A 13,468-nucleotide genomic window follows, 5' to 3' on the forward strand; every position below is an offset into this window, starting at 1 on the left:
CACAGCTTAGTGAATCGCGTCAAGAGAAAACGGAAAAAGGACTGCAATAGCAGCATGGGAAGAAGCAGGCCATGTCATTAAAACACCTACCCCCTTCCTCAGCTCCCTCTTGGCACGACAGAGTAGCAAGAGCAGGTACAAGGCTTTGAAGTAAGGGGTAGCCAGCTTGTATGACAGGGAGAGCGCAAGTCTCCCAGGACGGATTTGCACAAGATGCTAGACGTGCAGTCACGTGGGCAGTCCTGCCCTGGCTCCGTGTGGAGCTGAACTGGGCTGGAACCGAAACACAGCACCAAAGCAAGAGTCAAGAGAAGCTCGAACTGCAAAGACGACACGTGCTGCTTGTCCCCAAGCGCTCGCACTAGACTCCTGGCTTCTGGCGCAGGGCCTGCCTGGTGAGCGCGTGGGGGGAGCTGCAGTCCAGAGCGCTGCGCGGCCTGGAGGCTGCTGGTTGGGAATCCGTGAACGGGTGGTTGTATCCAGAGGTGACCAAACCACAGCTGACAAGTCCCACGTGGCTCCAGTGCAATTTAAACACACAGGAGTTTAACGAACACTTCCTCTTTTCATTGATTGGCCTCTGTTTTATCAATTCGTCAGCTCTTGGTTATGATCTCTTTTAAGAAGTCATTTAAGCAGAAGCTATTGTTTAGGCTAGGACACTGTGCACCTCTGGGGCAGGCACATCTTGAAAGAGTTGTGTCCTGCAGTCCTCAGCCCTGTCTAGACTAGGGCTGGAAGGCTCAGGGAGGCTGAACTAGACCCTGGTGACCAGAGCATTTGGGGGTGCCAGGGACTGCTAGCCCCCATGCAACTCTGGTGCAGCACAGAGCAAGCAGCCCCTGCCACCCCCACCATCCTGCAGGCTCACTCTTTGGTTACTGCTTCTAGAGAGACTGGGCCTCAACCCCATAATTTATCCAAAGGACAAATAGTTGGACCGGTTACTTCACTGCAACACGGCTGCTTAACCACACGTATCATGAGAGGTCCGCTCTGCACGGGGTTGGACGTTTGGATGTTGATTAGATTTAAACAAGTATCTTTTCTTCTGTACCTTGCTTAGGCTCTCCTGTTTGAAATGCTGCTCTCCCCACATGTGGTGATGGAGAAAAGGCAAGTTCTGACTCGCACCTGCCAGGTAAATATTCAAAGCCATGCTGGTGTGCTTGCAAGCCAGAAGCCTGGCAGCGAGAGCTGGTGTCTGTGCCAGCTCACATCAGGACTTCTACGTTACAACCACGAGGCTCGGCTCTGGCAGATGCATCTCGAACCACGCAGACAAGAACCATTGGGAAGTGCCGAATGCAGCGAGTTTGCTCAGGCGTAGCCAAGGGTGGATCTGCCCTGCAAGACTTTTATTATTGGTGGCAGCGCCCACCAGGGAGAGGGCCTGGCTTGGCCCTCCAGCAGCCCTGCTCCTACAACAGCCACCCTGGGACGTTCCACGAAGGCGCTTCTCAGTAGGCCTGCGCGAAGCGGCTAGCATTTGCTTCGGATCCGGCCAATTCGGGGGACGGTGATTTGATTCGCTGATTTGAATCACTGTCCTGAACTGATCTGGCCAAATCTGATTCGGAGGTTCAGCTGCTACCGAATCTGCAAATCAGCCAGGCCCATCCCCCCCCACTCTCCCAGCCCCGCAATGGCTGCCTGCCTGCCCCAGCTCCCAGTATTTGGGGAAAAAAAGTCCCGACTCACTGGGTGCTGCTGGAAGAGGGGGCGATACCTGCTGACCCCCACTGCCCCCATGCTGCACGAGCCCCCCGCCCCCACGGCTGCCTCGCCTGCCCCAGCTCCAACCCTTTAAGGAAAAAAAACCTGAGAAAACCCCCAGACTCATCGTTCCTGCCCGGCGGGGATCAATCCCCACTGCCCCGTGGGGGGCTCTTCCACAAGCCCCCTGAAGCCCTGAGCCCGCTGCAGGAGCGGTGAGTCCCAGGGTTTTTTTCCCCTTAAAGGGCTGGAGCTAGGGCAGACAGGCCAGCCACAGGGGACTGGGGGAGCAAAGGAGTGGGGGTCAGGGGGCTCATGGTAGAGTCCCCCATGCAGCATGGGGCAGCAGGGATTGCACCCCACCTGGCAGCACCCGGCAAGTAGGGTTTTTCTTGTTTTTTTTTTTTTTAAAGCTCAGGAGCTGGGGTGAGTGGGGCAGCCAGAGGATGGGGCCTGGCACGGGTCCCCCCATGGTCCCCTCCCTCCACCTGCAGCCCCCACCCCCCGGACCCACTTACCAGCTCCTAGTCCGGCTGCAGCTCCCTGCTGCAGCGACTGGGGACTGCCCGAATCGTCCAAAGATTCAGAGAGCTTCGAATCGATTCAGCCCTTTTAATTGGTCCCCCGATTCGATTCGGATTCAGCCACCGAATTGGACTGAATCTCCTCCGAATTAAATCACCACCTGAAGCTTCACACAGCCCTACTTCTCACAGTTTGGAGGTGCTGTCGGCACAAAGGGACGCCTCCATCCAACATGCAGACCCTCACAGCCTGCTACCTAATTTGGGAGGTTTCCAGCATTCAAGTTCCCTACATGCCGAAGCATCTGTTCTAGGCGTGCGCTATGCGCTGCTCTCGCACGCCCGAGCCCCACAGACATGGTTCTCCCCCTGCCTGGCTCTCCTACACGGTGCTCTCGCTGTCAGGCATTTTCAGATCATCCCTTCCTCGTGCAGAGCAGGGAAGGCGGTGGGAAACGCATGCAAGGCCCAGGTTCAATTCCTTTCCTCTGTCCGATAGGCCCTAAGCCCATGTTGCCACCTCCATAGTGCAGGCCTTACCCACCAGGTCTTTGGGTGTCTTTTGGTGGAAGGGGGCTCAGTCCCGCCTGTTACAGCCTTGGTGGGACATAATGAAATGGGCAGTAGAGGGGTGTACACACACACAGGGGTAAAGAGGACCACCCAGCCTTGCAGTAGGTCATTCACCTGGGAGAAAGGAGACCTGGGTTGTGGCCCCTGCTCCAATGGATAAACCCAGGTCTCTCCAGCCCAGTGACCGAGCAGTCCTTGAAGTGACGGGTTCTGGGGCGAGCCGGTGAGAGCACCCTCTCCTGAAGTAACTTGTAGCATGGTGGTGAAGGTGGTCCTGGGCACATGCGAGTGCTCATCCCCACAGGCAGAGGAGGGACCAGGTTGCATCTCCTATGACCTGGATGAGCCAAGGGCTCAAATTGTGGTTATGAATCGGCACCCAAGGAAGGTCCTCCTCCAGAATTTAAGACATACCCTTGTTCTTGGCAATTCCCGTTGACTAACTGATGCAGCTGTCTGCTTGGTGCTGGCTTCTGTGTGCCCTCTTCCTAGGCACCTACCCTGCCCCACGCATTGCACAGGGGTCCTGGGGATTTAACTCAGGGCTGTGGGTGCTACTAGGTCCCTCAAAAGCAGGACGATGAGCTGAACAGCGAGCCCCAGCCTCCTTTGTGAGCCCAGCCCTTAGCATCTAGTCCACACGACAGCCGAGGCTGGCTAGACCCCAGGGTCAGGGCTGTAAAGGAGTGTCTGGAAACTGGTTTGGGCAGTGTTGCTTTCTTTAAAGCTACAGAGCTTTTTCACTAGAGGGCTGCAGCTTTCGCAGACGCCATAGACCAAGCTCATAGCACAGATCAAGGCTCCCAGGATTCCCGCCCACTCTGTGAGCCACCCCCATCCATTTTGGGGATTCCCCGAAAGGTCCACCACCCCTTCTGCCTGGGAATCTGTGCATCACCCACCCCCTCAGCTCCCATGCCTGGGTCCCTCTTCCTGCCCCCCGCTTTTGTTAGGCCACCAGCAACCTAAACCATCTGTTGGGCACATGAACAGAGCTAAGATGAATACTGCAATGCCTGAAGATACCAACAGATTGAATACCACAGGCTTCACGAGACTGCCTCAGCTCTGACGAATGCTGCTGGCTTTCCTGCGGTATGGCCGGGGACCCCAGGACATCCAGGACCCATAGGTCCTGGGAGCACAGAAGACCTGCAAAACCTCAGCTCTTGGACTTCAGGACAGCTCAGGAGAGCCAGAAATACTGGAATGGCCTCCCAGGCTCCAGGCAGGGGCTTGTAGGGCTCCCCAACTCCCAGGGCAGAGGCGGCTGGCCTGGGTGCCAGCATGCCCGCACAGCCCTGGCAGCCAGCAGTGGTGAACCCGGCAAGGACGCCAGCATTTGTCAAGTTCTGAGGGGAGCACGTTTACTTCTAGAAACACCGCGCGTCTGCTCCGGAAATGAAAGATTCAAAGTTTGCAGCTCAGAGGAAGCTCAGGTAACTTGCTTTTGTCTACTGAAGTCAGAGGCTTTAAAAGTTGCTGATCATATAAAGAGTGTGTGAACACTTCATTGCTCAGTCTTCATGGCAGGTCCACATACCAGGTGCACAGAATCCCCGTTCACCAGCATGCTGAAGGTCGTGCTCCTCTCCTCCCCATCCCATGAGACTCCATGTGCTATTAATTATATGAATTGGTAGCTGGTAATTCATAATTATATGAATTAGAGAATCACACACTCAAGTCCATTATTCCCAGTTCTTCACTGAAATGCTGCATGCTGCCAACTGAACAAGTAGCAGTAAATAAAGGACTATTGCACATACTTCGTAGACTCAGAAGCCACAGCTGTTCAAGAGCGAAAGTAAGAACTGAGGCTTTGTCACCACCCTGGCAAGCCTTCTATATACAGAGCTTTACAATCTACACTAGTATACGACCTCCTCCAAACCGAAGGTTTCCACATTTATAAAATTAACCAAGGGCAAGGGCGGGACAAACAGAGAGTATCCACAACTGGACAGAGAGGATTTTCTAGTAAGCTCTGTTGGAAAAATGCTGATTTGTCACAAGTGAAACTTTCCCTGGGAATGCAGCATGAAACTTTTCACAGGACCTGCTCCCCAGATCCAGGACAACATTTCTGCTAAAAAAAAATCACAGAAGTAGGGTGGGAAGGGACCTTGTACATCTTCAGGTCCGACCCCCTGCCTGGGCAGGAAGAAAACTGGGCTCAAATGACCCCAGCCAGGTAGGCATCAAGCCGCTTCTTAAAGACCCCCAGGGTAGGAGCCAGCACCACTTCCCTGGGAAGTCGGTTCCAGATCCTAGCCACCCTGACTGTGAAGTAGTTCTTATGGATGTCTAATCTAAACCTACTCTCCAACAACTTGTGGCCGTTATTCCTTGTTATCCTCGGGGGCGCTAGGGGAAACAAGGTCTCCCCCAAACCCTTCTGGTCCCCCCTAGTGAGTTTATAGATGGTCACCAGGTCCCCCCTCAGCCTTCTCTTGTGAAGGCTGAACAGGTTCAGGTCCCGTAGCCTCATTGTAGGGTCTGCCCTGCTGTCCCCGGATCATGAGGGTGGCTCTCCTCTGGACCCTCTCAATGCTGTCCACATCCCTCTTGAAGTGGGGTGCCCAGAACTGGACACATTACTCCAGCTGCGGCCTGACTAGTGTCGCATAGAGGGGGAGGATCACCTCCTTGGCCCTGCTTGAGATGCACCTGTGGATGCACGATAGGGTCAGGTTAGCCCTGCCGACCATGACCTCGCACTGTTGGCCCATGTTCATCTTGGAGTCATCATTGACTCCAAGATCCCTTTCTGCCTCCGTGCTCTCAAGAAGGGAGTTTCCTATCTTATAAGTGTGCTGCCGGTTCCCGCTGCTGAAGTGCGGCACCCTGCACTTGTCAGTATTGAAACGCATCCTGTTTTTGTTAGCCCACCCCTGCAGCCTATCCAGGTCTTGCTGCAGTAGTTCCCTCCCTACCAGCGTGCCCACCTCACCCCAATTTTTGAGGTGTCAGAGAAATAAAATGTCAGAGACCCCTGCAAAAAGGCACCTGTTGGCATGCCTGCCTAGGGCACAGGAAGCCCAGGTTCAAGGATCTGCTCTGCCAAGTGTATTCGTGATGTGTTGGAGGGGTGGGATAGGGTGGCATATGCTCCCCCAGATTTCTGCGCTGACAGCAGGGTGCGAGGCTGCTGTCTGGCCAGAGCCAGGGCCTGGCAGCAGTGGGGTGGTGGTGGTGTGATTTCTGCACTAATGGCAGGGCATGGGGTGGCAGCCCAGCCAGGCCCAGTGCCCACTCGCAGCAGCAGGGGCAGCGCAGAGTGGAGTTGTGCCCCCCGCTCGCACCACATCCGTGCCACCTGTGGCAGAGTTCAGACAAGGGATTGCAAGCATCTGCCCCGAGCTCCAGCTGCTGGCTGTTCAGACACGGTGTGTGTTGGGGGACGTGCGTGCGCTTTTAGATTCGGGATTATTTTAAAAATATTAAAGGGCATTGAAGGGTTTTGCACTCATCCAAGTGTAGACTAGGAAAGTGTGAGATTTCAAAAACAAACTCCCTCCCCCCAGAACCAACCTCTACCCCCAGCCTCACAGGATGTGAAGAGGTTTCAGTTCAGGTTTCTTTCTAACTCTAGGCTGAACTTGTTAAAGCTTTCTCTCTAAACACCCCCCTTTTATAAAAAAGAGGGACCTCCCCCCCCCCATCCTGAAACCTTGCAATAGGTTGTTTGGTTCCAGAATCTGCTACTCAAAAAAGAAGAAAACCCTGGAGTCTGACAGCACTCTGGCAGGGGTTGCCAACCTGTGGCATGCATGTCATGTGTGGCGTGCAGTGGATCATGGAAGGAGTACAGAGTATAGCAGCAAATAGAGCAGGGAGCAGAAAGAGCAGCAGATCAGGTGGGGAAAGAGAATCAGAGTAGCACCAAGGAGGGCAACTTGCGTCACACCTTGCAAAAAGTTTGGCCCCACATGGTTTAAAGCAATGTTAAGGCCATGTTAGTAGCTTAATTGTTCATTTCCAAGGATCCTGGGTTTCTTTATTTTAACAGAACTAAGAACTGCTTGCAAAGCTTTTTATTTTTTTAAAGATACTGGTTCACTCTCAACCTTCACAGCAGTTTAGCAAAATTATGCCTAGGGATTAAGAGCACACTGTGAGTGTTTATGGTATTGCACAATGGATGAAGTGGGTTTAAACAAAAAAAGCATGTCACAAAGATTACTTGCAGCCTGGCAGGTGGAGGAAACCCGCACTTATTCTCATGCACACTTCAATCGATCAGAGCTGAAGCCAAAAGGCAGCTTGTCTAATAGAGACCTGCAAGATCCATGCATCAAGAGCTACTGAGCAGAGGGGGGCAACAACGTTTTTGGGCAGAGTGCCAAAAACACCCACATCCTAAACCTGTAAGGTGTTGGTACGCCGGGGCAGGTGACAGGGGAGCTGCCAGGGGTCCGATCCTTGTTGTGGCCATGCAGCCCCGGCTCCTTCCCCAAGGCGCAAGTCCCAAGCAAAATGCCTGCACGCACCACGCTCTGGCATGCATGCTGCAGGTTGCCTACCCCTGCTATAGTCTGCTTTGATCACCATGATAGATCACCATCATGTCAGCTGTGCTAGGGAACACTACTGAGAAAATACACCCCTCCATGCTTGCCAAAGGGCAAAAAAACTATGGTCACTTTCTGGCCTTACAGCATTACTCACAGGCCCTCATGGAGCAGAAGTGACATTGCTGGTACGAAACAGCTTTCCCAATAGGGGTAACCTCTGGGGTAAGTGCTGGGTGTGCTCTTCTGTGGCAAGGAGCATGCACACAGCTGCCTCTCCCAAGTCAGCTTCTAGCAGGTGCTGTTACAGCACTATGCCACTAAGGGGTGAAAGAACTAGTTTGCACCCAGCAACGGCCACTGAAATGGGGTAGGGAGTGAACACGCAAGGCAGCCCAAGTACAAACCATTCCACATGGTAAAGTTACTACACAAGTTTTTGTAGGGTAGCTTTACTATTTTGTATAGTAAGTCTGTGGGATGGGGACTCCCCCTTTACTACATAAGTCAATTTACTATGCAGGGAGTGTATGCCTGCTCCCTCAGCCTTAAGTGTGCTCAGCAGATAGGGGCTTCAGTGCCTAAGGCAACAGAAGAAGTGGGAGCACATGGGTGGGGTTTGTTTCAACAGCACTGCCCAGTATGTAGATCTGCCAAGAGCTCTGGGTAATCTAATCACTGGCCAGGCTCTGCTGTGTTGTCACTAGTCTGGCACAGTCTTCCAAAGCTGTGCTGTTTTCACAGAACCGGCCGCTTGCACGTGTTAAGGGAACAAGCAGTTCTGCGTCAGGCAGTGAAGCAAAGTCACTTGTGCATTTGAGTCAGGTGTTGGGCAAAGCACCATTTTCTAGCCTCACTGACCAGAACTGCAGTTTAAGCTCCCAGAATCACCGCCATGTGTTAAAAGGAATTCACAGAACAAATGTTGAAATCCAGATTGCATCTATTCACAAGTAGTTGCAAAAAAATCCAGCTGCAGCCAGCCAGCCAGGGATCAGGAAACAACAGCCGTGCTGGTGAAAAAGAGAGCAAAAAACCCCACCCCCAGTTTGTTGCAAGGCATGTTGAGACACAGGGGCAGGATGCCGATGTCTAGGAGGTTCATTGTGAGAAGTATTTTGTGCCACTACTACCCTCTGGCCCTACCGATGCGAGTGCTCGACACTCGTGGCTTCTAGCGTTCTTTCAGATGCTCCTGCCGCAAGACAAACTTGAATTCCTCAAGGAGCTACTACACCTTCCCTAGTCTCTCTTTTACTGAAGTACATCAGACCAGACTGTATGCCTCATTCTCATTAGAGATAATTCCTTGTTTGATATTACTTGGGATTATTACTAGGGATTTGTACATTTGGGGATTTTGCAAGAGTATTTTGCCTCTGGCTGAGATCTGAGCTAATAAGCGTGAGAAAAAGGAAAAAGCACTCTAGCATCTACGCAAACTGTCTTTCCTCATACTAAAGGAAGTATATATCTGCTGATGAAGTTTCATGGTTTTCTAGGTCACAAGTTAAGAGTAGGAAGATGCCAATGGCAACTGCAGTGGGACATCCTAGGGCTGGTTTATGGGGTTCTGGTGAAGGTTCCCCATGCTTCACTAGGTGCTGCAGGGAGAATTCATCCTTCGGAAACCCTCTAAAGCTCAGAGGAAGGCTCTGAAATGCATGAGGGATACCGAAGAGCTGCGCTGCATCTTGGAACCAGCAGCCTTGTGCCATTGGTGGACAAGCCCAGTTAGCTGCCCCAAGCAGGAAAATGTACAGTCACCTAACCCACCTTGCTGCAAGCCCAGCTGTCTGCAGATCGCCAGCCCCCTCACCCTGTGTGCATGTAGTGAGCAAGGGAGGCAAACATGCACTCACTGTGACCAAACCTAAGGTCCAGGGCAGAGTGTGGTTCTTCTGCCCCTTGCACCTGTACAACCAGGATCCAAGAGTTTGGTTCATTATGGAATATGGGCTTTTCTGACATGGCTCTTAAGAACATTTGGGGCAGGATTTGTGAAGTGTGCGTGTCCACTTTTACATTTTGGAATCGGAATAGCAAACAGGAAAAACCTCTGCTAGAAGTAGACACCATGCATTCACATTGCTTTCAAAACCCTGCAAGTTCTGTGCAGCCCAGGGTTTCAGTGCAACAGTTTTAGTTTTACACTGGTATATAAAGCCTGGCAAGGACAGGAGGGTGTAACTGGCTCTTCTGTACCTTGTTTGTATTTTGGGGATTTCATCATGCCCCTTGATACGATAGTCACAGAGCAGGTGTGACCCTTTTTGCTCTCCTTGAAGCCTCAGCTCCTGGAAATCAGCTATTAGGACAGACTCAGCTTTCATTTTACTGTCTCCCTCCATGGTTGTGGAGAAAGAATTTGAAAAATGCATTGGAAAGCAGAGAAATAAATCCTCTAAAGCAAGCAAGCTTTAAAGGAGACAGGAGGTGTCATTTTGGAAGTCTAGGTTGTGACCATCGAATCTTAATGCCACCTCACACTTTCTTTAATAAAAGGGAACAGTCCATTTGTTAGCCGTGCACGAATTCCCAGGAATTCCCAGAGTCAGTTGTTCAATATCCACAGAAGAAATGAATAGGACAGCGATGGGTGTTTGCTTGTACAGACAATGAGAGAAGTTATTTCTTAAATACCCAACCCAAGATTTGAAGACCAGAAAAAAAGCCCACAGCGAGTATAAACTCTTGCTCAAACCTCTCTCATGAGGGTCTCTCTCACTAGTCTGTGACTAATACAAATCTTTTGCTGCAGATGCTGAGCCAGACATTAAGCTACAACTTTACTCTATGCCTAAACAGCACCAAAGCTCCTGGAGTTAAAATCTTACCTGCAGGGCATGCTTGCTGGCACAGTACCCAGTGGCAAGGGGGGCTCCCATGATACCCATGACGCTGCTCACAGTCACGATCTTCCCTTTCTTCCTTTCAATCATGTGATTCAAGACGTGCTTTGTTAAGGAGATGGTGCCCAGGTAGTTCAGCTCCATAATGGCATTGTAGACGTCCACACTCGTATCCACAAACAGGGAGCGCTGGGAGCGACCGCCATTGTTCACCAAAATATCGATCTTTGGGAAAGATGCAGCAACAAGTCAAGCCTGTTTCCTTTGGAAACTTGTATCTGCAGATGCAGTGCAGACTTGACCCAGTTCATCCCCTGCCCTTAGTATCTTCTAGCTTTGTAGCACTGAGACAGTATTTATGCTAAAGAGGACACTCAAGCATTTAATCCTAATCCTGAAACGGTTTGAAGTCTAAACTCTGGTTCAGCTAATTTTGAATGCAACTTTATGTTAACCAGTAACAATCAGAGTGAGAAATGTACACATGCTTAATAACTATTCTCCAACTATTTGGGTTGGTCTAATAAAAGATATCAAATTCACCCAAGGAACCTTGTCTGCCTATGTCCTTAGACCAACCTGGCTACAACCTAAACCCCTGCAGCTTGTTAGAGAAACACTGGTCAGCTGGAAAACTACATGTTGGCCCCACCATTTCTAAGCACTGCTGTAACAAGTAACATCCAACACCCGGCACTGCATGATGATCTTTGTAAGCAAACCCTTCTGCCTACATGGGGCATTACTGTAGTAGACAGAAACAGGTAGCAAGTGTGCAAGACTGGCAAGCGGGGGCTGGAGTTGTGGCCTGAAACTCTGCACTCAATTCTTAACTGACTGGATTTGATTGCTGTCGCCCCTTTAGTTTCATACCCAGAACTGCCCGTTTGGAGTAGAACAGCTACACACCAAGAACAAGTTTGTTCAGTCAACTTCATCTCATCTACATTTCCACCACAGTTGGAATTAGAACAAGATAATGCTGGAGACTGGACACAAAACTTTGAACTTGCATTTGTCCATTTGACTTTTGAATGAAGACACAGTAACAGTGGGTTGTATTTTCAGTGGGCCTCGAGTTAAAAAAAAGTTACACGATAACCAACTGAATGGTTGTCACTGGCTATATTGTACAATCAACTGAGTGTGAGCCTCTCTATAGTCACAGCCAATTGAATCCTTGGACTCAGACCGTTAGCCAGAAGTTACTAGCTTATTCTTGCACCCATGTATCATATCACTGAAGCCAGTGGTGAACCCAGAGGCTGGATTAAAAAAAAGATTTTTTTAAAGTTAATTGAATTTTTTTTAGTTTTTGCCAAGATACTTTAAAAAAAAAAATAAAGCTATATAAAGATAGAAGTTATAATCCCTATTCCATGATGATATCTTTGAGCTCTAACCTATCTTAAATTAAAACCAATTATATACTATTTGAGACAATATTTTCATGCAACGTTCTCAGAAAAGTTTTATAAAAATAGGTCACAAAAGGCTATGGACTATATTAGGGGCTCAATCTTTTGGGGTTCCCAGAGGCTGCTCTACAGATTAGTAAAGATTAAAGAAAACCACTCTACCCAATGGGACTGAGTGCTCAGTCTAGAAGATCCCATTAAGCATCTCTGTGATGCTTAGTTTCAGTTCTCAAACTGTGGATTTGTGTCTCCAGAAATAACATCCTTGTTAACAGCAGCATATGGAGATGAGAGATAACAGACCCGATTACTTACCCAATCGGCCCTATTGTCTCTCTGAAAGTTTGCATACAGAGTCAAGCCCTCACCTCTCTCTAAAAAACAGTTTCAAGTTAAATGAATAGAGGATTGTTGGGGGTGGAGTAGATTCGGGCAAGGAGGAGTGTGGAAATAGATGCAAGGAGGGAGGGGCAGTAGAGACCAAAGAGAAAACATTTTGAGCAGACTATTCTAGAAGTCTTGAGGGATAAGCTTCTGAGTATAGCCTCTCCATTGATTTGGGATCTAGTGAGGGAGTGGTATGGTAGAAGGGAAAACCTATCATGGCAGCAGGCTTTCAAGGTCATGAGAAAGACCCTGTGTTTAGGAATATTGTAATAAAAGTTATATCAAACAACAAGAATGCACTTTTTGGAGAAAACAGTGATTAAATTGAGGCTTCCTGGCCAGTGATTTAAATCAAAACCACCTTGTGAACACTGCAGGATCAAGGCCTCATGTGCTTCTCTGCCCATTTAATGTGGATAGTGTCAAATGAATTGATTTGCTACCAAAATTGAAGGCAGAGCGGTGGGAGCATTTGCCAGGGAAAACCTCAGTGCAAACAGGTAACTTACTCTGCCAAAATGTTGAAGAACAGCCTTGGTTGCAGCTTCATGAGAGCTTCGCTCAGTCAGGTCAAGGCGCAAAACAAGGATATCGTTTTCACTCAAGCTGCTGATTTCTGAAATTAAAGGAGGCAACTGAAGATTAAGCACAAATGTGAATGATTCACTAGCTCTGTGATGCCCACTTCCTCACCATGAGCATAGATCACAGGGCTTTAAAAACCCCAAAAAAACCAAGCAGAGAACTCATTTTCTACAAAGCTGCATCAGGTCATGGAGCCCTATCATAATGCTTGTACAAGGGCAGAGTCAAAAAGCTGCACCTCAGCTCTGAGAGCTTTTGGGCTGACATGGTTACAGCACTGCATTCTCTAAACCAGCAACTCTAAACAGGGGAGCCACGAGATCCTTTTAAAGGAGCTGGGCTGCTGTGGCACTGGGTGACTGTGCTTTGTTCCATTAGGAAGTTGCATATTTCTTGGACACTGCAACAGGATTTTGAGGTGGAGATTATAGCCAAACCCTTCAAAAGAAGAAAGTGCAAATGTGATCTTTCACATTTAGCCTCCAGGTTAATTGTTCAGCTGTGGCCAAACTGTGATTGCACTCTGGGTTGCCATGGGGTGGGCACTGCTAGCATTTTGCCAAGGCTTTAGGCCAAGCCTAGACACTGCAGCTGAATGTTTGCTGCCGTACAACTACAGAAAGCGTTCCCCAAGGCAAAGGAAGGATTAAAGCATGATCTGTGCGTGTCAGCAGATCCGTGTTTGGGAGCTAAACAAGTAAGAATGCCTTGTGTTTGCTAAGTATCCCCTCACGGCCAGAAGGCAGCCAGTTTGATCTAACTCAATACTTTAATGGATTTATAAAAACAAATAAAAAGTTTTAGAGTCATGAAAATTAAGAGGAACAGTGGAAAAGCCAAGTATGTAACAGCCACGATGTGCTTGTGAGTTTTATAGCGACTCACTACTATAACAGAGA

The 13,468-nt window shown here is 49.6% G+C and overlaps 1 protein-coding gene across 2 annotated transcripts in view; it reads right to left on the reverse strand.

Moving 5' to 3' along the window:
* The window catches only part of DHRS7 (dehydrogenase/reductase 7), a 40,875-nt gene that overhangs the window by 3,049 nt on the left and 24,358 nt on the right, over positions 1 to 13,468 (reverse strand). For both annotated transcript variants that reach the window (XM_019480004.2, XM_014598769.3), the window contains exons 3-4: positions 12,494 to 12,600; positions 10,165 to 10,404 (exon numbers count right to left, since the gene is read on the reverse strand). In XM_019480004.2, coding sequence (XP_019335549.1) covers positions 10,165 to 10,404; positions 12,494 to 12,600 — 347 coding nt within the window. The remainder of the gene's footprint in view (positions 1 to 10,164; positions 10,405 to 12,493; positions 12,601 to 13,468) is intronic.

The sequence above is a fragment of the Alligator mississippiensis genome, chromosome 2 (assembly GCF_030867095.1).
Source record: "Alligator mississippiensis isolate rAllMis1 chromosome 2, rAllMis1, whole genome shotgun sequence".
Classification (NCBI taxonomy): domain Eukaryota; kingdom Metazoa; phylum Chordata; order Crocodylia; family Alligatoridae; genus Alligator; species Alligator mississippiensis.